This window comes from Nannospalax galili, unplaced genomic scaffold (assembly GCF_000622305.1).
Source record: "Nannospalax galili isolate Female #2095 unplaced genomic scaffold, S.galili_v1.0 scaffold3326, whole genome shotgun sequence".
NCBI lineage: Eukaryota > Metazoa > Chordata > Mammalia > Rodentia > Spalacidae > Nannospalax > Nannospalax galili.
In genome coordinates this window covers 122288-149587 of record NW_008354516.1, presented here as the reverse complement: position 1 = coordinate 149587, position 27300 = coordinate 122288, and the positions used below count along the sequence as shown (strand labels likewise).

General features: G+C 39.6%; 1 protein-coding gene across 1 annotated transcript in view; it reads right to left on the bottom strand.

The window, feature by feature from the left end:
* Positions 1–27300, bottom strand: part of Me2 (malic enzyme 2) — a 65006-nt gene that overhangs the window by 22172 nt on the left and 15534 nt on the right. Inside the window, exons 3-12 of the mRNA XM_008851719.3 lie at positions 22216–22349; positions 16558–16707; positions 14853–14928; positions 13425–13586; positions 13077–13180; positions 9364–9473; positions 8914–9011; positions 8485–8598; positions 4164–4278; positions 1722–1864 (exon numbers count right to left, since the gene is read on the bottom strand). Coding sequence (XP_008849941.1) covers positions 1722–1864; positions 4164–4278; positions 8485–8598; positions 8914–9011; positions 9364–9473; positions 13077–13180; positions 13425–13586; positions 14853–14928; positions 16558–16707; positions 22216–22349 — 1206 coding nt within the window. The remainder of the gene's footprint in view (positions 1–1721; positions 1865–4163; positions 4279–8484; positions 8599–8913; positions 9012–9363; positions 9474–13076; positions 13181–13424; positions 13587–14852; positions 14929–16557; positions 16708–22215; positions 22350–27300) is intronic.

The following is a 27300-nucleotide window of genomic DNA, read 5'->3' as shown; positions in this document are numbered from 1 at the left end:
TTTCAGTTCACTTCCCAGGGTCTGAGAATGGCTGAGTGTCAGAGTGCTTGCTTGCCTAACATGACACATGTGCAAGGTCTTGGGGTCAAACTACAGCACAAAAACAAACCAAAACTTACATTTCCTCAAGTCACTCAAGGATCACCTAAGTGAATACAGAAAGTGATTACACTGCAGAGAGATCAAATGACATTCCAAGCTAGCATGATGGTGTGTGCCTTTAATTCCAGCACTTAGAAGGCAGAGGCAGATGGATCTCTGTGAGGTTGAGGCCAATCTAGTCTACACAGAGCTCCAGGCCAGCTGCGGCTACAGGGAGACCTGTCTCAAAGCAAATAAGGGCTGGAGAGGTGGCTAAGTGGTTTAAGAGCACTGGCCACTCTTGCAGAGGACCACGGTTTGATTTCCAGGCCCCCACGGTGGCTAACAACTGTCCAAAATCCAGCTCCAGGGGAATTTGACACCCTCTTCTGACCTCCATGGACACTGCATGACATGTAGGCAATACTCTCATACACATAAAAATAAAATACAATATTTTAAAACAAAACAATGACATCTCTATAGGACACTAGGAAAAAACTGTATTAATGATACATGAGCAAGTATTTACAACTGAGATGTAATACAATAGCAATGTCAGAGAATCCAAAGTACAGAATCTCAACAATCTGGGTTAAAGTAAAAATCTGTTCTAGACAACTATCAGTTTACAAACAAAACAAAAAACAATCCTAGTAAAGGCCAAAACTGATGGCAAAGTACATTAGAAGTAAAGGGATCATTTCATAAAATATGAAGGCAACAAAGCAGATTTTATAAATGATTACTTCTACAAAAGAATTCCTACAAATAAAAAATATACAAGAAGTAAAATCAAGAGCCTAACAGCAGATTAATATAGTTGGAAAGCCAATCTGCCAAGTGGAAGAAGGCATAAAGAAAATTTAGACTGAAATACAGAGCAAAACAGTAGTAGACACAAAAATGGAAATATTCAGAGATGGTGAGAAATGCTCCCTAGGCAAATGGAACCTCAGGAGGAGAGAACGTGGCAAACACAGAGACACTCACCCATGTATTCCTAAAACATAAACAAAAGGAAGCTCAACAAAGTCAGACATCAAGCCACAGATTCAGGGGCACTATAATCTGCACGTGGAACACAAAAAAATCAAACCTAGGTTCACAGCAGTAAACCTGCTTAAAACCTAGGACATGACACCAAAAACAAAATTCAGAAAATGATTTCAAAGTACTGAAATACAGTAACTACCAACTTTTTCTTCTATGTGGACTGAAAATATCCTTCAAAAGGAGGGAAAAATAAACTATCAAGAGAATTCATCAGCCCCGTACTTAAAGAAGTTCTTCTGGTAGGAGGAAAATGACCCAATACATGCAGACAGACAGGCAGGAAGGATGGAGAGAGAAAAAACTTGTATGTAGGCAAATCTAATGAATACTTTCTATATAAGAACAATTAAGAAAAATCAAGGGAGGGAAAAAAAGAAAGACTTGCATTAAAACAGAGAGAGAGAAACAAGAACAGCACAACAGCATGAGAGCAGAGGGAGTTAACAGAGTTAATGAGGGGACTACTGTCTAGAATCAATGCATTATATAGACTGGGTGTCCACTGTAATCCCCACTACAACCATAAAGACTCCAAGAATGCATAACCAGTGAAACACAACCACTCTGGTTCTCAGTGATCATACCTCAGTGAGCGTATATGCGTCTTCAGGAGTGCACTCAGCTTGAGCTGTAGGATTACTTAGTGCAAATATTATAGGCCTTTCATTGATGCAGGCCATGGCTTTGATTACGGCAGGAGTAAAAAGCCGGCCGGCACCTGCCACTCCTGCAATGAATGAGGAGGGGGAGCAAGTTCAGTGCAAGTACAATAAAGTAATTCTTACTAACATGTTAGTATATTTACTGTAACAAAACCACAAATAATCTTTCGTTGCAGATAGATTTTATATTGCTGAGAAAACTATGGAAACACAACTTCAAATATGACAAGAAAAACAATGAAATGCTGAAAACAGTCAAATATGTCTACAGCACATTAAATTATAGAAAAAATTTAAAAGAGTATCTCCATCATTCTGAAATAAAACTTGTTACAAGTGAAATATAATAGTAACAAAGAAGGGCTAGTGAGATGCCTCAGCAGTTAAGAATACTGGGTGTTCTTGCAGAAGACCTGGATTCAAATCCTAGCACCCACATGGCAGCTAACAACTGTCCATAACTCCAGTTCCAGGGGATCCGAAAGCCTCTTCTGTCTTCCACGGGCATTGCATGACACGAGTGCACTTATCTACATGCAGGCAATACACGCATACACATAAAATAAAATAATAAATAAAGTATTTTAAAAACAACAGTGACAAAGAAACAACACTGTGATTCTAGGGAGGGATCTGGAGTAGCCAGATCCATGGAGAGAGAATGTAGAACAGTGTTTCGCAGGGGCTACAGAGATATGAGGCTGTTTAATAGGCACAGTTTCAGTTTTGTAAGACAAGAACAGTGCTAGAGAATGGTCGCACAACAGTGGGAATATTCTTAATGCAACTAATACAGACTTAAAAATGGTAGAATGGTACATTTTATGAGAATTTTACTACAATTAGAAAAAAATTCAAAAAGCAGTAAAATATGTCTAAAACGTTCAAATGTTAAACCCTTCAGTACTCAAGATCACCTTTACTACAGCAATCAACTTTTTGATAACTGAGTTTTATCTTTTATTAAGTTCTTACCATGTCCCAGATACTGAATTAGACCACTGGGGTATAAACATGAATGTAGGGTTTGAAGACTTGACTCAGCAGTAGAGTGCTTGCCTAGCAAGCATAAGACCCTAGGTTCAGTCCCCAGCATATGAGAGAGAGAGAGAGAGAGAGAGAGAGAGAGAGAGAGAGAGAGAGAGAGAGAGAGAGAAAGTAACACAAGTAATACAGGCAGATTATAGTTGAGAAGACAACAGAGAAAATCAGGATTTTTTTTTCTTTGATAAGTGTAATGACAAACACACTCAGGGTTATTGAAGGAAGAACACGTGGCTGTGGTGGGAATCTGAGGACAACTAAGTGATACCTGAGCCAAGCACTAGCCCCTCCACTTTTTTCTCCTAGTGTCCTTGACCCTCCAGAGGCAAACAATGAGGAGAGACTCTTAGGTTCCATATCGAATTTTGAGAGGAATAAACTAGAGAAGCTTTTATGATTTCGTCTTTATACAAAAAATTTTAAGAGTTCTTATCAATGAAAAAAAACAGGAACACTTTTTCTGACCATAAGAACTTACTGTTTATAAAGGTTTTATTGTTCAACATAGAGTTCCTATGTAAAAACAAAATTAGAGGATTGTAAATTCAAGCTTACATAGGAAACTAAATAGCTTCTCTTCTAAAGTCTGGCATCTCTGGTGAGAACTTGAACTCTGCTGGCATAGTCTGATGTCAGCTGCACAATGTCTGAATCAAAACACACTGAAAGCTTCTGCTGTGTGGCCAATGAAATTCTCAGTTGCACTAGATTTTTCTGGTATAGTCTGTCAAATGACCTTGGCCTTTCTGAGGTTTTGAGCTCAACAGTCACAACAACTCTAAAAGCAAAACACTATAAAGTTCCAGGCATGCATGTGTCTGCCTGTAGTCTCAGTTACTTGGAAGGCTCGGGCAGGGGAATCACCTGAGCCCAGATACTCAATGCCAGCCTAGACAAGATAATGAGACAGTCTCTTGTTTTTGTCTCTACTTCTCCAATTAATTTTTAAAATTACATTTATTTAGTGTATGTGTGTGTTTATGTGCATCTGCACTGAACATATACAGACCTTTTGTATTATTACCCAAACATAATAGCTCTAAATAACTACTTATATAGTATTTATATTATATTAGGCATAAGTAACCTAGAGGTACTTTAAAGTAAACAGCAGGGTGTTCACAGTTTACAAGCAAGTACTATATTACTTAATATAAGGGATTTAAGTACTACAGATTTTGGTATCAGTCCCCTACATACACTGAGGGGACCACCTACATATGCTAAAAGCTAGGCAAAATATGTCAAGTTACTTTAATAATCCTATACAGTAGTTATGGCAGACAGTTAAGTAACAGATTTACCAACATCTTTACTTACCAATTATAGCTGAAGGCTTAAGTTTATTTACTGCATCTTCGAAAGTAGCAGGTATAGTCTCTGGGGCTGGGTGAGCAAATGGTTCCTGATGACTATCTATGCTAGCAGTCCGCCCCTGAATTTTTTGATAAAATACAGTATTTATTAGTAAGTACATATTAAAGATTAAATAAACACATGGCTTAAGAATTAGATAAATTTTGTTTCTATGACAGAAATGTATTTTCATTTACTTTTCTCTTTAACCTATACCTTTCATTCTAACTTTATAGTGTCCAAAAATATAGTACATCAAATCTCGTCATGCCCAGAAACTTTTTTAGTCTTTCTCAAAAACTTGTCTCCTCCATGGAGTCAAAATTCAATATGGCACAAAGGCTGTCTTTTATTTGGGCAACTGAGCTTTAGAAGTAAGAATATTCTAGTATTTTAGAAATGTAACATGGCAAATATAGCAAATATTATGAATTTGCTCATCAAAAGGGGAGACCACAGTTTAAAAAACTTATGAATATTAACATCAAATAAAAAGGCTTAGTTTTGGTTTTAGGAATAGAATCCAGGGCTTTGAGCATAAGTAAATGCTCTACTGTTGAGGCATACTCTTCAACCTCCCCACCTTTTTTTTTTTTTCCTTAAGACAGAGCTCAGGCTGGTTTTGAACTCACTACATAGCTAAGACCTGCCTCTCTCTTTTTTTTTAAGTGAAAAGGTAAGAATACTCAGAATACTGGCTTCTTATACTGTTCCCAGCATTATCAAAGTTCTGTAGGATGGAAATTTAGTAGAAAACTCTCAGTCTCAAATGGATGGCACAGTTAGGATTGCTACAAGATACAAGGATTGCTACAAGATACAAAAGCCCAAGACCCATAGGTCAAGCTACCTGTACATTCTAAAACAAACAGACCAAAAAAACCATACTTTGAGCCCACAGGTGAAAGGGGATTCTCATTGTGCTGAGGGAACCTGCTGTAGCTGCCAACACTCCTGCATCCTCGACCTGACCTACCATGATAATCACAGAACACTTGATAAAAAGCAACAGTGCAAAGTGAAGCACTAAACTGTATAAGAGCAGAAATAACACCCCCTCCATAGAAAAATTCCATGTCTTAGAACCGTTCCTTTTTACAAAGTAGCAGCTACAGCAACCCGGAACAGCAGAGTTTAATGACAGAGCCCAGGCTTTAGAGTCAGGCAATATTCTCAGGTTTGAATTCTGCCTCTATCACTTAGAAGCTGATGACCTTGGAAAAATCTCTAATTTTAAACTTCAGCTTTTGTGATCGTAAATTTTCCAAAGGGAAAAGACAAAGCAAAACAAAAGAATTCCCATAAAAATTAGTATAGGACTTTTGAGAGGACTAAAGGAGACAATACATGCTATCACAATATTTGGTATACTTCGAACTACTGTTATTTTATATTATGTGTAATTTAAACCTTAAGGTTTTTCACTATATACCTCATTTTTTTCTTTTATAAAATATCTTTTTTATTATTTTTATTTTATGTGTATGAGTGTATTGTCTGGATGTATGTGAGCGTACCCATGTCATCCAATGCCATGGGGGTCAGAGGAGGGCTTCGGATTCCCCTGGAACTGGAGTTAAGGACAGTTCGTAGCCACCATGTGGGTGCTGGGAATTGAACCCGGGTCCTCTGCAAGAGCAGTCAGTGCTCTTAACCACTGAGCCATCTCTCCAGCCCTATACCTAGTTTTCTCACTTTAATAAAAAACTGACAGTAGTGAAGAAAAGAGGACTGGGGCCAAGAAGAGTGAGATAGCTTGATCCATGCATGGAAATGCAAAATAACTGCCATGTCATTAGATTATGATGCACACATAGGAAAATCAATAGAACCACATACTAGACAGATGAAGCTCTGAAACAGTTTGCCTACAAGTCATACAATGGAAGACCTATGCCATTTTTAAGCTAATAAAAACAGTAACCAATGTCAAGGATTCAGGAAGGTGAAGAGGGTACTAAAGTAATCTGGAGACGATCTTTACTATCCATGGATTGACAAGGGATTATAATGAAAGGCAATTAAAAGGTTAAAGAATTTCTGCTCAAAATTATCTCTATTGGTGCAGTAATGGCACTTTTATCTAGGGGGTAATCAATAGCTACCTAAATGGACTTAAAGCTCTCTCAATGGGAGGGAACTCCTAGGTGGCACTGTAAATACAGCCAAACACATATGGCTTGAAAGGTCACAGATCCTAGAGAAAACCCATCTCTGTCATATCTCTAGACAAATGAAACTTCTTACTCTATGCTAAATATTGATCTTTATATTTAAAGACAAGTATACCATATACCACTCATCAAAGAAGCAACAGACAGGCTATTACTGGAGTTCCACAACTAGTCCCACAAAAAGAATACATGTCTAAGAGATGCCCAGCCCTAAATGACACATCTACAGTGGAACCTCTACATCTAAGGCACATGGAACGTAGTGGAACAGGAGGTCGAGAGAATACTAATACATCCCTCAACTCTCAACAGCGAAGTTTCCTCATACACAGAGTATGATGCACACAGAAGGCCAACGCTGGCTAAGTTTTAGAGAATAAGAGACTGTAGAGTCTGTGTCCCTGGATAGGACTCTTATACTAAACCTCACCCACCCACAGCTCAGGAACCATTGCAGAAGAGGGGGGTAAAAAGATAGTAAGAACCAAGGTTGGTGCATGAACATAAGGAAACAAATGCTTTCAGGCCTCTAGGAGCTTGCTCATGAAACTGTGACAATGGTGATGGCATGCAAATGACCCAAGCTGTCTCAACTAGACAAAAACCCAGCATTGAACCAGGAAAATGGGCAGCAGGCCCCAACCCTAACCAAGGAACTATTAGCAAATAATTACTGTGGGGTAAGGGAGAATAGATCTTCTTCAAGGGAGAGACTTTAGGCTGTCCAGACTCTAGGGGATGAACTTGTACTGAGGGATATCTGGATACAAATACGTGACCAAACTGGACTAAATATATATGACAGAATACCTGAAATCTGGTGGGAGGCACCTATGAGGGATGGGGAGGGGAGTCTAAATTTGACTAAGATGTATTATATGAAATGCACAAAAACTCAAAAAAGAATTTCTACTCAAATATTAAATGTATTGCTAATAGTTTAAATAGGATATTGAATTAGTTTCAGGGTGTAGTACATTGGTAGAGTGCTTGCCAAACACATGTAAGGCCTTGGGATAAATCCCCACCACCACAAAATAATTTTAGTTTTAGAAGAGTCCAATAAAATTATATCCAATAACTATTTTATCTCTTAAGAGCCTGAGAACAGAGCAAGAAAGAGTAACTCCAACAGACAGATTATTATTTAAATATGAAGAGTTTAATGAGGACGTATCTAGATCAGGTTGGCCTGTGGGCATGTGTGTGGGGGATTGTCTTGATTGCCTTAACTGAGGTGGGGTGGAAGACCTACTCTGAAAGTGGATGCCTCTATTTCACTGGCTGGGCCCTGAAGGGTATGGAGTAAAGAAACCTAGCTGACAGCAAGCAAGGACCTGTGATTTATCCTCTCTCTGCTTTTGATTATGGATGTGTTATTTTAAATTCCTGCTTTCAATTCCCCGAACTAATGGAATTATAAGTCAAATACTAATGGAATTATAAGTCAAATACTGGCCCCCGCCCCGCAAGTTGCTTTTGGTCAGGGTACTTTATTACAACAACAAAAATGAACTTAGGACAGACAGCAAGACTGGAGAACCTCTGCTAAAAATAGAATGCAAGGTCAGTAGTGACCTTGGGCAGTCCAGTGAGATGTAAGATTGTTAAGAAACCATATGGAGCTGGAGAGATGGCTCAGCGGTTAAGAACACTGACTATTCTTGCAGAAGACCTGGGTTAGAATCCCAGCACCCACATGGCAGCTAACAACTGTCCCAGTTCCAAGTCAGGGGATCCGACAGCCTCTCCTGTCCTCCGCAGGCATTGCATGACACAGGTGCACTTACCTACATGCAGGCAACACACACAATACACATAAAACAAAAATAAAAAATAAAATATTTCAAAAAAAAAAAGGAAAGAAACTATATGTTTAAAATCCAACTAAAATATCAGCCAGGATATTCTTTTGCTTCTCTAAGTTTTTGGTTATTTTTGGTGGTGGTTTTTGAGACAGGATCTCCCTGTAACCCCAGCTAGTCTGGAACTTGCTATATAGGCCAGGCTTGCCTCAATCTCAGAGTGTTGTGCCCCCCCCCCACCCGAGCGTCGTGTTCAAAGGCGTGCACCTCCCCTGGCTCTGCTTCTCCAAGTTTTAAATACCTTACCTTAACTAATAAACCATGCTTGTCAAACATCCAGATTTTCTTTTGTGCCTCCTCTTCTGAGAGCCCATTTTCTACCATAGACATAACTATAAGATTTGCAATCCCAAGAGCAGCCTGTCCAATGAAAAGCAAATTTAAAATTCAAGACTAGAGTATGATGTAATAACTTGAACTACCTTTATGTAAAGATTGCATTATTTGGTCTATTCATCCCTTACAAATCACACAAAAATTAATTGTCTGTGACAGTCTCTCTAAACACTACTTATTTATTACAGAGATCCCGAATTGTACCATTTCAACAAAGTTCTAAGTTCATCATGATCTTTTATAAACACCAACATATTGTCTTACTTTCTAAAGGAGTGTATTGGTTTTAAATTGCAAAAAGCTTATTAAAAACAAAACAAACAAAAAAAAAAACCTTACCTCTCCTGCTCCAAGAAATAAGATTTTGTGATCTGAGATTGGTTTATTAATAACTTTTTGGGCTGCAAGAAGACCTGATAGAGCAACTGCAGCTGTTCCTGTAAGAAAATCAGAGATTTTAAATGAAAGAAAAAAAAAGAACACACTGTAAATGCTTAAAAAGAATATAAAATCCTTAGGGCTGGAGAGATGGCTCAGCGGTTAAGAGCACTGACTGCTCTTGCAGAGGACCCAGGTTCGATTCCCAGCACCCACATGGCAGCTACGAACTGTCCTTAACTCCAGTTCCAGGGGAATCCGAAGCCCTCTTCTGACCTCCAAGGCATTGCACAACACGTGCGCGCTCACATACATGCAGGCAATACACTCATACACAGAAAATAAATAATTAAAAAAAAAAAGAATATAAAATCCAAAGTGTTTTTTTTTCTTTTTTTTTTTTTGCTTTACCTTGAATATCATCATTGAAGGTACAATATTTTTCTCGATATTTTCTTAAGAACCTGAAAGCATTATGATTGCCAAAGTCTTCGAACTGAATAAGTGTGTTCCGGCCATATCTAAAAACAACAAACAACTTGATAATTGTATTGAAAACATTACTATTAAATAGATTTCCTGTTTAATACTCTTTCTAAACTTAATGATAGGCCTTAACACAAATGACAGCATGTATGAACTTCAGCGGGGGGGGGGTGTGCTATGGGAGGGTGCCAAAGGGGAAGGGGGTATAAAGATGATTTTCTGTATTAAATATACAAAAATTCAATAAAAAATTTAAAAAAGAACTAATTTAAATTTATATGTGTGTTATGCCTGTATGTACGTGAGTACACCCATGCATGCTATGCTCACAGGGGCCAAAAAAGGCAGTAAGATCCCCTAGAACTAGAGTTAGGGACAACTGTTGGCCACTATGTGGGTGTTGGGAACCGAAACCTGGTCCTCTCCAGGAGCAGTCAGTGCTCTTAACCACTGTGCCTGCCATCTCTCACCCTGTTTAATACTCTTATGATAACATTTGGAAATAGGGTACTAGTTCAAGGCCACGTATGGTTTCAGAGCTTATAAAAGATCAAAGCCAAAATATAGAAAACCAATACTCAAAAAAGAAAAAAAAAATATGCAGGGCTGGAGAAATAGCTCAGCAGTTAAGAGCATTGGCTGCTCTTCCAGAGGACCAAGGTTCAGTTCCCAGCACCCACATAGTGGATAACAAGTCTTTGTAACTCCAGTTCCAGGGGATCCAATGCCCTCCTCTGGCCTCCATGAGCACTGCACACATGGTACACTTACATATATGCAGGTAAATACTCATAAAAGTAAAAACTTTTGAGGTTGGAGAGATGGGTCAGCAGCTAAGAACACTTGCTATTCTTCCAGAGGACCTGGGTTTGATTCCTAGCACCCACATGGGAGCTAACAGCTGTCTGTAACTCTAGTTCCTGGGACTCTGAGGCCCTCTTCTGGCTTCTGCAGGCTTTGCATGACAGAGGTGCACTTAGACACATGGAAGAAATACACTCATACACATAAAATAAAATAAATAAAATATTTTTTTTGAAGTAAAAACTTCAAAAAAGTGTATGTAATGCTTAAAAATATTGCAGCATAACGGGCCTATGGGGTATCAGTGTGTATAAACTATTTCCAAAGACCAGGACAGTGTCTAGTACAGACTAGCACTAAGTAACTTAATAAAAGGGAACAGCCAATCTCTGAGTACAGAATATACATATTTAGTATGAAGAGTCATTCATTAAATAACAGTTGGCTAGAACACTGGAAGGTATACTGACTAAGCAGCCAAAAAGAACTGCTAGGTGAGTTCTTCTAGGCAAGAAGGGAAGGCTTTGCAGGTGTGGTAGCATACACCTGTATCCCAGCACCTGGGTGGAGTGTGGAGGTCTAAGGCAAGAGGATCACAAGTTTGATGCCAGTTAGACAAAAAGAGGAAAAGAAGAGATAGGAAGTAAAGCAAAGTCTATTTTGGTGATCCTGAATTTTCAACAGCCAGGGTATATATTTCAGGGTTCATATAAGTTGGGGCCAAATTAGGAAAAACGAAGAAAAAGGAACTTCTGTGTCCCATGTGGAATCCCTGAAGGCTGTAGGGGGAATTCACAGAAGCCTCCCTCTAGCAAGGATAAATGCCAGTGATACCACATTAATGTGGGGAGGTGAGGACAGAAGCCATGGCCAGGAGTCTACTATGATTCAAGAGATTGAAGCAGAAGCCAGAGGAGCCAAGGAACAGGCATGAGATTCGAGAATAAGCAGAAACTGGGGCTGAAGACCAACTGGAAAGCCAGTGAGAATATGTTCCGATGCTGAAGCATTGTGAATGACTAAGAGGGTACTATCTTGTTGCCCAAGAAAGGACAGTGAGAGGAAGAAAGGGAGATTACAACGTGTGGGAAGATGGACAGTTCAGCTTTGGATTTGTCATCTTTGCCCCTAGAAAGATTAATTTCTGAGTATCTTCCTTGTGCCAATAATAAAAAGCTAAGACAGAGCCAGAAGATGGCTCAGTGGGTAAAAGTGCTAAGTCATGCACGTGTGAGAACCTGAGTTAAATTTTAAGAACCCTTGTAAAAGCAAGACTCATGTGAGGATCTGTAATACAGTGTTCCTATAGGGAAATGGGAGGCAGAGATAGAAGAATCTCTGGAAGATCATGAGCCAGGTATCTTGGTGTAAGCAGAAGATAGAAATAACAGACTCTCAAACAAGGTGGAAGGTGAGAGGCAACATCCAAGGTTGTCCTCTGATCTCTACATGTATGCATGGCTCATGTACCAGCATTCACACAAATGAATGAACACACACACACACACACACACACACACACACACACAAAGCTAAGCCAGAGCTAGACCATAAAGATGAAGTTTGTTTTAAGTTGAAGAAAACCACCAAGAAATTTCCAGCAAAATGATATAAAGTAGTATTCATCTTTGTAAGATTAATCCAAGTGTTAAAAGGAATAGAGGAATTGGAGAGGAACTGAGGGAGGGTTTAAAGAAATCGAGGTGAGAGAAAGAAGGCTGTGGTTAACAGAAGAAGAAACACATTTTATGAGACATCTAAATGGTGGTGCCAGCTGGATCTGAGGGAGCTCTGAAGGCATGGTTGGTTGATGGAGGACAGTCACAGATAGCACCAAGATCAAAGGGCTGGCCAATGGGGTGAATGCTACTGCCAGCATTAGTAGTTAAGAGTAGAGAAGGTGGGTTCTTTGGCAAGAGAAAGAATTCCACTTGAGATATGAACACGGTATAGCAACAGAATTTTTCAAAATTCTAGCAGTTGAACATGCAGGACAATACAGGTAGGTTTCTGAGTCACAAATATGAGGGTCACAATTTACCATTAACTATAAGAACTGAAGGTGTAATTTCATTGTACAGTGTTCATTTAGCCTGTGTGAGACCTGGCACTTCATCTCCAGACCCCCCAAATATATATGTCCATTTAACATGGTGAAAGAGAAGACTATGTAGTCATCCACATTTCTTAATAGAGAGCAAGAAAATCCAGTAAAAATGACAAAAGGAAGAAGAAAGCTTGAGTTAGGATTTTAGGATTCTTTTAGTAGTCAAAAACTGAAGAGGTTCTAGGACACAAGAGTGGGGAAACCTGGTCAGATATATATAAAGAGGGCGAGGAGGAGGAGGCCAAATGGACCAGGAATTTAAAACACAGACACTGAGTCAGGACTGTGGCACAGCCTGCTATACTTGGGAAGGGGAAGCAGGAGGACAGAGTGTTCAAGCTCCTCTACAGCTATGCAGTGAATAGTCAGAAGCCAGCCTGGGGTACAAGAGACCCTGTCTCAAAAACCAACAAAAAAAGACAGATATCAAAGATTCAGAAGATCTTTGGTGGAATGTTGGGAGGGTGGGAATGAGCCTGATCATCAAGGGCTGATGGAAGAACTGTGCAGTCAGAGATTAGGAGGTGGGTACAGATTTCCATGCAGATGCCAAATAACCTCAGCAAGCAACACAGAGGTACCACCTTGTACCAGCACATATCATAGGGTATGAAAAACAGGAGTTCTCAAAATGTAATCTTCCCCTTTAAAAACTCCCAGGAGATAAAGAAAAAACAGAATGATGCAGTTTCCCCACAGTCAGAGGTTTACACATAAAGTAAAATACCTGTCAGTAATTGCTTTCATAAACTCATCGATCAAGTCATCATAAAGTTGGGAACGCTCTCGTTTCTGATATAAACCCATGTAAAATGGATCTTTTAAGAGGGCCTAGACAAGAAACCAAATGTAAAAAGTCTTATTATATGATTAGGTATGTAAAGAAAAACTTTAATCCTTTAAGAAACTTTTAATAGGCTTAACTTAGTATTATTTATATAAATACCAAGAGTTTAGGAAAAAGATTAACATCTAATTACAAGATTTTCTGCCTTCTTAAATCATCTTCAAAAGATGGCCAAAATTTTTTATAGAAATACAGGTGGATGGAGAAAGGGGGGAAGGCATTACTCACCTTGTTATCAGTTCCCACATCAATACACACAGGCAGGCACTTCTCAGGCTGAATTCCTGCACAAGCTGTATATAAACAAAGCTTTCCCACTGGAATCCCCATTCCATAGACACCCAGATCTCCAAGACCCAGAATTCTCTCTCCATCAGTCACCACAACAGCCTTTATTACAAACAAAACAAAACAACGAAATTAAAAGCTGCCAAAAATGGGGCTCTAAAGAAATTCTTTTTTAAAAAAGACTGATGATTCTTTTGATATGTTTTTACTCTTACTTTTAAAATAAAATTTGTTTTTATCTAAGTTCCAACATGAACCCATGAAGCACACTTAAGGTAGGATTTCTATAACTACAAGGTATTAAAAAGAGAATTAACTAGATTTGTTTTTCATCTGACTTTGGTTTGGAAACAGAATGCTTATTTACGCCTGCAGGACCAATTCAAATATTTTTTCCAGAGACTACACAAGTGAGAAGCAAAGACAATACTGAGGAACAGGTCTCCATGATAAGAAACTTAGAAATAATTAGCATGCTATACCAACCTAAGTGTAGCAGTACTAAATGAGAAGTCATCTATAATTTAAAAATATATGTACCTACAATAAGGTTTCAAGGTAATATTGTAAGTTTAGTTACTTTACCATAATGATTTCTAGGGGTTGGGGAAGGGGGGGCAGTGTTAATATAGGTTAAACTGGCCTCAAATTCCCTATGTAGCCAAGGATGACCTTTAACTCCTGATCCTACTTCCACCTTGAAAGTGCTGCTGGGATTACAGGCACCTGCTACCAGGCCTGGCCCAACTAACCACTCATCAGTGTTTATTTTGGTAAAGAAGACACACATAAGAAAGACAGTAGGATTATTGCCAGTAACAAATACAAAAGCCTACCAAAAGATCTTGAAGTTATTAGCTTTTGCTTTATGATAGACAGCTTCATGATCATGGTTTATACTTTCTATGTTTAAAAATCTTTTCTCTTGAGAGTTTAGTATTTACTAAGAACCATTTTGTTTTTGTGGGGTTTTTTTGTTTTTGTTTTTTTTTCTGAGACAGGGTCTCATGCATCCCAGGTTGGTCTCGGACCCACATTTCTGAACCTCCTGCCTTCACCTCCCAAGTGCAGGGATTACAGGTATGTACTTTATTATCTTGACCTAGAATAACAGTAATAAAATAGAAAAGGCAGGAAACTAACATAGTAATGACTAGGACCCAGCTTGCCTTATATACCAGCTTCAATTTCTCAGAGTCCAACAGTGTTTAGAATACTTATTATCATCATCTCCTCAGACTCAAAGCATAAATCTGCATGTATGTGTTAATAAATCAGAGCAACAAGGAAAAGTTGTTCTTGGCAATTTAGAGTTAACTTACAAGGAAAAGGAAAACATTGTGAACAGGAGGGGTATGCTCTTAGTACCTTAACATGATTTTCTGGCCAGTTATCCACAATTGATCTAACATGACCTCTGTCTGAGATTGAAATAAACAATCCCCTGCAACAGAACAAAAACACCTTTGCATTTCATGACAGTTTTTTGTTTTTTTCCTATGTTTTTGTCCATAATTGGGATATTTAGATATTTTAATAAAACATCAAGATATGGTTCAATTTCAAAATAGATTTAGCTATGTCACACTGATTTCCAAACATTTTCAACTATTTCAAACGACAATTACATTGTTCACACAGCACCTACAACAAAGATAACTGTTCAATGATGGCATCATTTTAACCCAAAAGTATCTATATTGTATGTTCTGACCAGCTAAGCAAAAATTGAAAAAAATGCTCCTGTGTAGAATGCAGTAGAATAATGATGTATAGTGTTCAAAAGTCATGTACCACATCTTTAATGTCTTCTCAGTTCTCATCTCTGGGTGCACATGAGAACCAGACCAGGAGCTTTTATAAAATACAGCTGGGCCCAAGCCTAGATTAGCTGAACCAGAAACCCTGGGGGAGGGGCCTAGGCAGCAGTATTTTTCAGTTTCCTTCTCTCCTTTAATCTGAGTCCAGAAACACTGTTCTATTAAGAAACTACAAAAGGTAATATCCTAGAAATATTTTACATGCTCTGGCTGATGGTGGCATACAGGTCAGTGTCTTCTAGGGAACGGCTGCAACATAATCATAAGGGTACTCACTAAATTCTGGGCAGCCAGATCATCTCTCTTCATCAGAATCTTGGGGAGGGAGAGAAAGCTGGCAGAGTTCAACATTTTAAATAATTCAAACAGGTGTTTCTTATGCACTCTGAAGTTTGAGACTGAGAGGGAGGCTGCGACAGATGCAATCATCCCTTGTCTGAATGTCTACACTTACAATCAGTATGTGAGCTGGCCATGGGAACAATCAAGGATTAGGGAAAACAACAGGCTAGAGGAAGCAGAGAAACTCAAAAATAGCATATAAATAAGTTTAAAAAGAACCATCACATTGATTTCTTCAACAGCTTTTTAACAGGCACTTTTACCCAAATTTGACAGTGGAGGAAACACCTTCAGAGGGATTATGTGGCTCGTTTAAGGATCTAAGTCAATGGCCCATTCCAATACTCTTTCTACTAAAATGTTTCAAAGTGTTAGAAGTATCTGAAATTAAAATTCATGAAAGCAAATTTTTTTTAAGAGGGGGAAGAAGGAAGACAAGCATTAGAAATTAAGGCTGACAAATGAAAGAGCCAGCCCCTTAACTTGGCAAATGGCCAAGAGTTTAATTATAACTATCATTTGGGGGAAGAGAAAGGTACAAAAAGCACACAATTCCTCTAATAATTACAGTAATTACTAGGAATTAGTAACTTGGGCTATTTCTATAAAAACAACAGATAGGTACATGTTGAGTTTTTATTAATCTCTTTTAATACAAATTAAGCTTTTGAGATGAGATATGGGGCTGGGATAAGACTGTAGCACACAGAAATCTAAGTAGATGTTACATAATGATTTTTTCTTACACAATAGTCATCTATCTCTCTATCTCTCTATCTATCTGTCTGTCTGTCTAAAAACAAGCCTTACTTGGGTCTATCTATCATCTATCTATCTATCTATCTATCTATCTATCTATCTAACTATCTATCTATCTATCTATCATCTATGTGTCTAAAAACAAGCCTTACTTGGGTCTTCTAAAGATGTGTCCATACTGGGAACAGGCCAGGCCAACTGTTGGTGTGTACACAATTGGCATTAGACTTTCAATATCATCTTGTAGTATTCTATAAAACAGTTTCTCATTTCTTTCTTGTATGCCCATTATATAGATGTATCTGAAATTAAGCACAGCAAATAATGTTTGAATTAGTCTATATAACACTGAAAATTCTGACTTTTAAAGTTAACCTAAATGTCATAAAACTGAGTACTCCCCACATACACTCCCCCGAGGGGGAAAAACCACCCAAACCCTAAATTATCACTTTTTTAAACACTCAGGACTAAAATTAGCAAAAATCTAGTTAAATGCTAGATGATAAATAACAAGAGAAACAACAGCTAACTATTTGGACAAAGCCTTGGAAATGCAAAGATCACCTTGTCAACAAGGAGTGCTGACATTTGAATAAGGAAGCAAAAGTGGTATTCACGCAAATGTTTACCAAACACTTATAGTGCCAGAAGTGCAGGACCATAGGAAGCCACCCGTGCCAGAGTTTACAATCCAGCTGTGTCTGAAGCATTACAAGATACACAGAGCAGAAGTGGCACAAAGTAAGCAATGGTCAAACTAGAGACCATTCTTTTTAAAAATATTTTATTGTTTTTATTTTATGTTTAAGTGTGTTGTCTGCATGTATGTAAGTGCACCTGTGTTGTGCAATGCCTGCAGAGGTCAGAAGAGGGTGTCAGATTCCCCTGGAACTGGAGTTACAGACAGTGGTGAGCCACCATGTGGGTGCTAAGAATCAAACTGGGTCTTCTGCAAGAATAGCCAGTGCTCTAAACCACTGATCCATCTCTCTAATCCCTAAAGAACATTCTTGATTTCTTTTCTCCTCCCTTTCCCCAGTCTAATAGCTCATCAAGGCCTAAAGGAAATACTTACGAAGTATCTTTCAAATATACCATTGCCTCCTTCTACACACACCCAGTCCAAAACACTAAGTAGTAGTTATAGTTTTCCTTCCCTGTTCCAAGCCATTTTTTAATACTTTATTATTTTTATTTTATGTGTATGAATGTATTTCTGTCATGTTGTAAGTGTACCCATGTTATGCAATGCCGGAAGAGGTCAGAAGATGTCAGATTCCCCCAGAAATGGAGTTAAGGACGGTTGTTAGCCACCATGTGCATGATGGGAATTGAACCCTAGTCCTCTGCAAGAGCAGTTAGTGCTCTTAACCACTGAGCCATCTCTCCAGCCCCACCAAGCCATTCTTTAAACAAACATTATCTATGATTTCTTTTTTCCTTAAATGGAATCCAAATGCCAGTAAAATAAGCTCTAACTTCTGAAGTAGTTAACAAGAACTTTGTGTACTTTTCTAGCATTATTTCCCCTGTACTGTCTTACTTCTTCACAGCTCCTCAAATACATAACTATTACCTAAAACATGGTGCATGTGATGGCCCTCTGCCTGATCACCCCTGTGAGTATTCCTTTACTCATGTCTCCTAAGGTAGCTCAGGGGCCAATCCCTCTCCTATCTCTCTCTCTCTCTTACACACACACACACACACACACACACACACACACACACACACGAGACTTTCCCATGTTCTGTTCCCACAATAGCCTATTACCTCATCTATATTCAACTTTGCATTGCTCTTGCACTGTTGTAAAGTCAAAGAATCCTAAAGTGACCCATCATAAGGGGCTGATTATCTGTAAAAGGGAGGATGTGCACAGTTATAAGCAAATATTCTCTTTATGGATGATGTGCATAGTTAAAAGCAAATATCTTTATGCTGGGCGGCAACAGTAAGCCACAGCTCCCAGGAAGCCACGCAAAAGGGTCAGTATTTGGTACTCTGAAGCAGACGGTGTTGCTATGATGTTTGGGAGGCTGGTATATCACATGCACCTTCAACTTACAATATTTTCTATTTACAAATGGCTTATTAGGACATAACTTCATCATAGCTGAGGAGTCTGTATTTCTATATTTCTAAGAGCTAGCATTCAACTGTTATGCAAATATTTGATGAATAAGTTAAGTGAGGCATTTAGGCAAATGAATTATATTTTTTACGTCTACTGGGGGGCAGAAGACATAAATATGTAAAATTATGGAAAATTTCTCATTACTATAGGGAAATAAACCATCTGTGCTATTAAAACGGCAAAGAACTTTCTGAGAGAGACGAGAGAGCTCATCAGGCATGAGGTAGAAGTTGTGCATTTCCTGGATCTCCCCAGGCTATGCCTTCATTTCATTTGAGTCACTGCATGCCTCAGGAGATTCTATCCTCACCTAGGACTCCTAAAGTTCAGGACGGCAAATGCCCTTACTCCATGCTGATCACAACCCTCTGCTACTTGGCTAGCTATTCAATGCTCTCCCTTCCTAATTTTATTGCGAGCCCTATCTCCTTGGACACGTTAGTTTCTCCTACGTTATAAGCTCCCACAAGCTCCAGCACATTCCCTACTCCCGATCCCAGGATCAGTTCTCTTACTCTGAACAATCTCTCACCATGGTTACATTTAAGAACGTACACATACACATATCTTTATCACTGCACTACCCTCCTACAGTATCTGTTTTTTTTTCCATTTGTTAGCAACTGTGCTGGATAGCTTTAGTGTCAACTTGATACACCTGGGTTGAGGGAGCCTCAATTGGGGAATTGCCTTCATTGGACTTGCCTGTAGCCATGTCCATGGGGCATCTGCTTGAAAAGTGATGTAGGAGGGCCCAGCCCACTGTGGGTGGTACCACCCCTGGGCAGGTGGGCCTGTGTTGCATAAGAAAGCAGGCTGAGCAGGGGCCAGGGGAGTGAGGCAGTAAGCAGTGTTCCTCCCTGGCCTGTGCTCTAGCTCCTGCCTCCAGGTTCCTGCCCTGAGTTCCTACCTTGGGTTCCCGGATGAACTGTGATCCAGGATATGTAAGCTAAATAAACCCTTTCCTCCCCAAGTTGGTAGTGGTCATATATTTTGTCACAGCAATAAAGAAATGAACCAGGACAGTGACCAAAGGGCTGAATTTCATTTTATAGTGCGGTAACCTGATCAAAGCCTGACACATAATAGAACGAATTAATCAAAACTTGAATCAATGTTACATCTCTCCTTTCCTGTGGAAAATAATACTGCTGTGCAGAATGACACCAACACAAACAAGATTATGCCATGAGGCTTCAGAACCTGCTCTCATACCTTTTTGTTTCATTGTTGTTTTGTTTTGTTCAGACAGGGTCTCACTATATAGCCCAAACTGGCTTTGAACTTGTGATCCTGTTCCTTCTGCCTCCGCCTCTCTCAAGCACTGGAACTACAGGTGTGGTACCACCCTGTCAGGATTGCTCCCTTTTAAACAATCTAACTTTTAGGGGCTTTACCCCCTAACTAAATGTCTCTTCCTAACTGAATAGACTTTCCCTGTCTGATCTTGGTCCTATATCTTACCTGTAACATTCATATTCTATTTCATAAATAAAGTCCAGGTCATCAGGTTTTGTGCTATCACTAGCATTCCTACCGTACCAACGTCTGTATGTATCCCCTTCTAGATTAATGGAGACTTTCTACTTCTGCATTTGACCCTATACCTTTCTCCTTTCTCTGAAATCTTGCTGTAGTAATTATCCTTTCTCCTGGACTTGTTCCTTGCCAACTACAAACACCTTCAACTTTTCCCAGGCCAGAACACTAAACCAGAGTCCCACTTTATTTATGGTTCAGTGTCTTCCCCTTCATCCTTGAACCTGAGAGAGTAGATTCCACTGTTTCATCACCCTTCCTTTAGCCCCATCACATCATGAAACCACTCACAAGTCAGCAGTGTTTATACTTACCTCAATAGACACACTCAGTCCTAAATTCAGACTGATCCCTCCACCTACAATACTTTGCCCTTTCTCATTTTGGCTGTTATCTGCTACTCACTGACTTTACAACAGTGTAAGAGCAATGCAAAGTTGAATATAGAAGACGTAAGAGGTTTGTGGGAACAGACTACGGGAAAGTCGTGTATGATAGGAGAGGGAGTGGCCCCTGGGCTACGTTAGGAGATGTGAGTAAAGGAATACTCACAGGGGTGATCAGCTCAGACATCACTTCCTTCAGGAAGTTTTATCTGATTCCCTGTGTTGAGCTAGGTTCCCTCCTCATGCTTCCAAATACATATCACATGTACGTTTTTCCACTGTGCTACACACTGCAGTGCAGAGTACAATGACAGCTGCAGCACAGCTATCTGCTGCTGAGCTCCTAGAAGGCAGGGCTCAATGTTACAAGGTTGGTCACTGTGATGGTTCACCTCAATGGTCAACTTGAAAGAATTTAGACTCATCATGGAAACAAATTTCTGGGAAGTCTACGAGGGTTTTCTAGATTAGGTTAATTGACATGGGAAGACTCACCCTCAATGTGGACAGCACCACTCCATGGGCTGGGGTCCTACACTGAATAAAAAGGAGGGAGACAGCCCAGCAGAAGCATTCATGGCTCTCTGCTTGTGGACTGTGGGCACTGTGACAAGCTGCTTCAAGCTCTTGCTGCTAGGACTTCCCTGCCATGAGGTCTGTACCCTTAAACTGTGAGTTAAAATAAATCTGTAAGTTGCTTTGCCAGGTATTTTGTCACAGCAACAAGACCAGTAACTAATATAGTCACTGCTGTGCTTGAAGGTGTTCTCTAAATTCCATGTGTTAGAAACTTCATTCCCAAAGCTGCATGTCAGTGGTATTTGGAAGTGAGACCTTTGGGCGATTATCAAGTTGTGAGGTCTCTAGTCTCATGAATGGCTTAATCCTTTCCTAGACTAATGGGCTATCAAGGGGGCAGGTTAGTTATCAGCACAGTGAGTCTTTTATAAAAGTCAGCTAATTCTCTCACTATTTGATACCTCAAGCGGCCTCAAGAATCCATAGTCTCCAGGGCTGAAGAGATGGCTCAGTGGATAAGAACACTGACTGTTCTTGCAGAAGACCCGGGTTTGAATCCCAGCACTCACATGGCAGCAAACAACTGTCTATAACTCCAGTTCTGGGGGACCCGACAGTCTCTTCTATCCTCCACAGACATTGCACAACACGGGTGCATGTACCTACATGCAGGCAATACACGCATACACATGAAATTAAAAAATAAATAAAACATTAAAAAAAAGAATCCATAGTCTCCACTGGCAAAACACGCTCTCTCTGGATGTGGCCCCTCATTCTTGGACTTCCTTGTCTCCAAACCTAACAGCAGAACTAACACAAAGTAGGTGATCAAAAAAAGCTATTGAGAAAGATGGCATTGCATGGCACCGGTGCATTTACACACATGCAGGCGTAACACTCATACGTGTGAAATAAAAATAAATTAATTAAAAGCTGTTGAATAAAATGTGCACAAATCAGATGATACTTCATGTTCCTAATGTTCTATTCATGTGTGAAATGTGGATGGAACTAATTATCTTTAGCACAAAATTGCTTTCTACTAAAATAGTGGGCATTAGTAAGTGGTCACTAAAGGAAGAGAAGACAATCACTGCGAAAGGGGTAAACTGATAAAAGCACAAACTTTACGGAGAAACAGTGCATTTCTCATGCCATAAAAACAAACTCAGTTTTTTCTAATCAGTATCAATTAAAAAACTAAACATACAATCAACTCTTACTTTTCCAAAGGGCTACTCATTTTCTTCAAGTTTCTGTGGAATCGTAAGGCTTGAATATCTTGGGTCTCTATTTTAGGAGGTAAAAGTCCTTGTAGACCAAGCATTTGTCGTTCCTGTAATGTAAATGCCATTCCCTAAAGAGAGATAAAGAATTAAAGTCAGTACTGACTCTAATAGCAATGGTACTGCCTTTAAGATGATTCTGAAAATCACCAAAATACATTTTCTGAGACTTTCAAAACTTTTTAAGATTGATGACATCCAGTATTAATGAGCTTGTAAAAAAAGTTACTTCTCATCTAGTCAGAGGGACTTAAAGGACAGTTTTTGCCCCTTGCCCTCCAAGGTCGACTAAGTTCCAGGGGACTATGGAGTATTTCTCAAAATGTCCTGTAACTGTGGTGAGTCACCTGTCGTCTTGTTCAGGGAGGTCATGGAAACCCCACCAGATGGACTTGAACCAGTGTCCAGTCTACAAAGAGGAGGGTCAACTCAAAGAGGAGAAACATCTCATTTATGCTTCCAAGTGAAGCCAGACATGGTCGAGCAGGACCTTTGACGATTATCTTCACATAGATGGAATTGGTAAAAGTAAGGAGTCAGGGGCTCCTCCCAAGCCCATGTGACCCCCAAGGAACAGATCCTCAAACAACCTTAAGTGTAAAAGTAAATTGATTTATTTGGGCCAACTGAATGGTCTTAAACACCCAAAAGGAAAATATAACCAACAAGTAAAGTCATCAGTATATTTCTTTAAGAGTTCAAAGGATTACACTTCCTGGACATTAAGCTTAAGTCAATATAAAAAGTTATTTAGACAATTATTTCTCATTGATTACTCTGGCTTCTTTCATGCTGAACAGGGATGCAGGGGGAGGCAAACGGAGTACCCCTTCAGTGGGTCTATCTAAAAGACTCCCGAATTGTATAACTCTTGTCTCTAAGGGGAAAAGAAAGCAGGGTCACTGGACCCTCACCTGAGTATCCAGCCACTCTTCCCAGCCAACTAGTCCAATCTTGGAAGACAAAAGAAAAATGAGAACGAACCCAATAGAGGGATGCTTTTGGAGGCCCTTGTCAAGACTCTCCAATGAACTCTCAAATGAACATTTGAAAATTGCCCTGTTCTTTTTTCTAGTTCCCTGTCTAGAACTTGTAATGCTAATTACTATTGCCTTTACTTCTCCTTCACATCTCCTAGTCACAATTCAAGAACTTTCTTTTCCCCCTACAGATAAGAGTTAAGAAATCTGGGAGTCTTTTAGATAGACCCACTGAAGGGGTACTCCAATTACCTCAACCTGCATCCCTGTTCAGCATGGTAGAAGCCAGAGCGGTCTGTGTCCCAATTGTCTATCTGCAAGTTGGGTAACCTTTTCAGAGGATGGTGTGATAAGAATAGGAGGTAGGAATTGGCTAGGAAAAGTAACCAGTTTCTTGGCTAAAACAATGTCCTTGGGCCTCTTAGCAACATACTCCATTGCCAAAGGCCAAAAATATCAAAAGTATTTGGGAGCTTTTATGTAATCCTTAAAAGATTTTAGGGTTATCTCTTCAGAGGGGGAAATGTTAGAGTAGCCAAAAGCCCCATTAAAAAAATAATAAAAGAAGAAGAAAGAGTACCTGAAGTTATCAGAAAAGTGACGCGGGGATATGGGAGGAGATGGAGAGGGAGTGGGCATGGATTTGATCAAAACACCTTATATGCATGTATGAAATTCTCAATAAATAATTTTTTAAAAAGTTACTTCTCACAGACACCACCACCTAGAATGTAAACTAGTGAGGCTCTTGGAAGGAAAATTCAAAGTACACTTAAACATTTTAGTGCACATATTTTCCAGTGAAGTAATATGACTTACAGATAGCCATCCCAGAGAAATATCCAGAAAGGGAATACAGAGGTCTATACAGAGGCCAGTAGTAAAACTGTTCCTAGTTCTCTTGGCTATTAAAAACTAAAAGTCCATCAACTATGCAATAGGACCCTATTGTATATCCAAACCATGAAATACTACAGAAAAGTTAAATGTATCTAAAGTACATATAATAGCAGAAAGATCCTCGAGACATAAGGGGCGATCAAGTCACAAATCAAAGCATACTGTTAACCCATTTATGTTTAGAAAACTCTCATGAAACCACATATTTAAAAAATATATATATGTATGCATGTAACATAAATGAAATCCATACATAAGATTCATTTAGCATATTATAAATGAAATCAACAAAATACTGTACCAGAAAATACTCAATTTCTGGTTTTTAGCTATGAGGTAAATTAAAATGATCCCAGCAAAAATGTTTATGGATTTCTCAAAATTTTTCCCTCCATAAAAAGGATAAAACACTGGCCAAATAATCAGAATCAACTCTTTTCTTAGTCCTGGAAATTAACTAAGACTTGAAAGGGCCTTAAGCTGACCTGGAGGCTCTGCAGGAACAGGAAGTGAAGGCTGATGTATAGTTAACTGCACAATCAGGAAGTGAAGGCTGATGCATTAGTTGTTAACTGCCACCTGAGTGATGGAGGCAAGCATGTGGATGCATACAGACCACTTCACAAAGCATGGAGACTAACTGGTTTTGATTCCAGATATTTATGTCTCTGCCTAATCATTAGCTGACTACCAGAGACTTCATCAGACATACACACAGGGAAATACAGACTTAAATACCATTACAGAGTAGAGCTGGAGATGCGGCTCAGTGGCAGAGGCTTGCCTAGCATGTGCAAGGCTCTGGGTTTGATCCTCAGTGCTGGGGCAGGAAGAAAAAGAGGAAGAATCAGAAGAAAGAGAAACATCTACCACCGTAAGAAGCCATGTATGATGGTGCACACCTGTAATCTTAGTATGAGAGGCTGAGGCAGGAGGACCATAAATTTAAAGACTAGCTTGAGCTACAAAGACTATCCTAATTTTTTTCTAAGTATTATGTATTATACTTAGTATAAGCTGTGGGGTCAACTGCACTATGCTCTTTTTTTTGGATATGCAGAATTCAAGTTATATAGCAATGGAGATATCCACTGAGATTCCAGGCGAAAGGCTGGAAGCCAGACCAGGTATGGCAGGTTCAGAGTCCCTGCCATGACAGGGGCAACACGTAGAGCTGTGAGAGCAAAGTTAAAGGTGTGAAGGAGTCAGAAGGAAAACAGATGCCAAGAACCAGAGTATCTGCCAAAGGAAGATGTAGGCAGTGTGCAAAGCCAGTCTGAGAGGCCAGGAGGAGGACTGCAGATAGGACGGCTCTAGATGGACTGCCTCACCCCTGGAAGCCCACATACAGCCAAGTGAATGCTGGACACACATCGATGTGGGATTCAATGTTTGCTCTGTGGAGTTTTGGTCCTGCTTTGGCCCAATCCTTCCTTTCTATGCCTCTAGTCTTCCTTTTTCAAACAGAAATGCTTAAACCTTACTACTGTATATCTTAAGAGTATGTTACTTTCCTTTTATTTTCACAGAATTTGTCTTGAGTCTTAGAGGAGGCTTTGGACTTAGACATTTAAGCAACAGTGGAACAACTGGAAACTCTTGGAGATGGACTCACTATACCTTGCATGTGGTATAAAAATGGGCACAAGCCTTTAGAGGTCAGAGTGGAATGCTACTGCTTTGATCTTAAATATTCTTCAAAGGCCCATGTGTGACACTCTTGTTCCCTGGAGTGAGTGGCACTACTGGGAGATAGTGGATATATAAAAGGTGGGACTGAACACAAGGGTCTTTGGGTCACTTGTGGTTGGGTGGGCAGGGTGGCTGACCATGAAGGAGACTGTGAGGTATTGATTTCCACTTTTGTCTTTTTATTGTCCTAGATATGAAGTCAACATCTTTGTTCTATGACACTCCCCGACTTGCCCCAAAGCAGCAGGGCTAAATGACAATGGACTAAACCTCTAGAACTATGAGTCCTCAACTTTTTTTTCTTTACAGACTGATTATCTCCAGTCAGGCATGGTGGTACTTGCTTTTAAACCTAGCACTCAAGAGACCAAGGCAGGAGAATGATGAGTTGGAGGCTAGCCTCAGCTACAGAGTGAGGCCCCACCACACATACATACACACACACACACACACACACACACACACACAAAACCCATAAAAAAAATAAACCAGTTGATTGATTATATCAGGCATTTGTTATAGTGACAGAAAACTAACATATCAGCATAATCAATACTTGTGGGGACCTAAAGGCCCCACCTTGCAGAAGTCTGAGAGGAAGTTACTGGGGCGCAGCCTGGCTTACTTTGAAAGTCTGAAGAATACGTGGTGCATGATCAGTGCGTGACCATCCTTAAGATACACCCTCAGGGGGGAGGGGGGATTTCCAGGTGCCTTTATAAGCTCTGTAACACCTGCAATAAATGAGTCCCTGCTTAACTAGGCTCCCTGTTGCACCTGAGTGTTCCCGGTACTGGGGGTGGCGTGGGGGCGAACGGCATGCTTACTCATCCCCAATCATCACTGTGTGGGGGTTGCTGGCTCGAACCCCCCACAAATACTGATTAAAAACAATCTCTTAATCAGGATGGGGGAGATGGCTCAGCATGTAAAGGTGCTTACTGTGTGAAGCTGGGCTTGAATTCCAACACCTGAACCCGTGTAAAGGTGGTAAAAAACTAACTCCACAAAGTTGTCCTCTGACCTCCATACATGTGCTATGCACAGGTGTACTCACACATACACATCACACAATAATAAATTTAAAATGTTAAAAAAAATCTCTTAATCAGAAATGTAAACATGTAAGTGTGTATGTTGGGGGTGAGGAGTGGCAAATAAGAGGCCCCTTGCAGTCTTTCCCTGACAGTAGTTAGAATAATATGTCAAGGATTAGGAAATTACCAAATACTTAGGTAACACGACATGACTTACAATGTCAAAATAAGGAACAGTACTCAATAATAACCCTATGGTCACTGGTGCTAAATTATATCATTATAAATTATACCCGAAGAAAATAGTAACTCACAGAGTATTTTACAGTATCTAAAATAACTTTACAGGGTTTTTCTTCCTTTTTTTTTGTCTTTTTGAGACAGGGTCTCTCTGTAGCCCCAGTTGTCCTGGA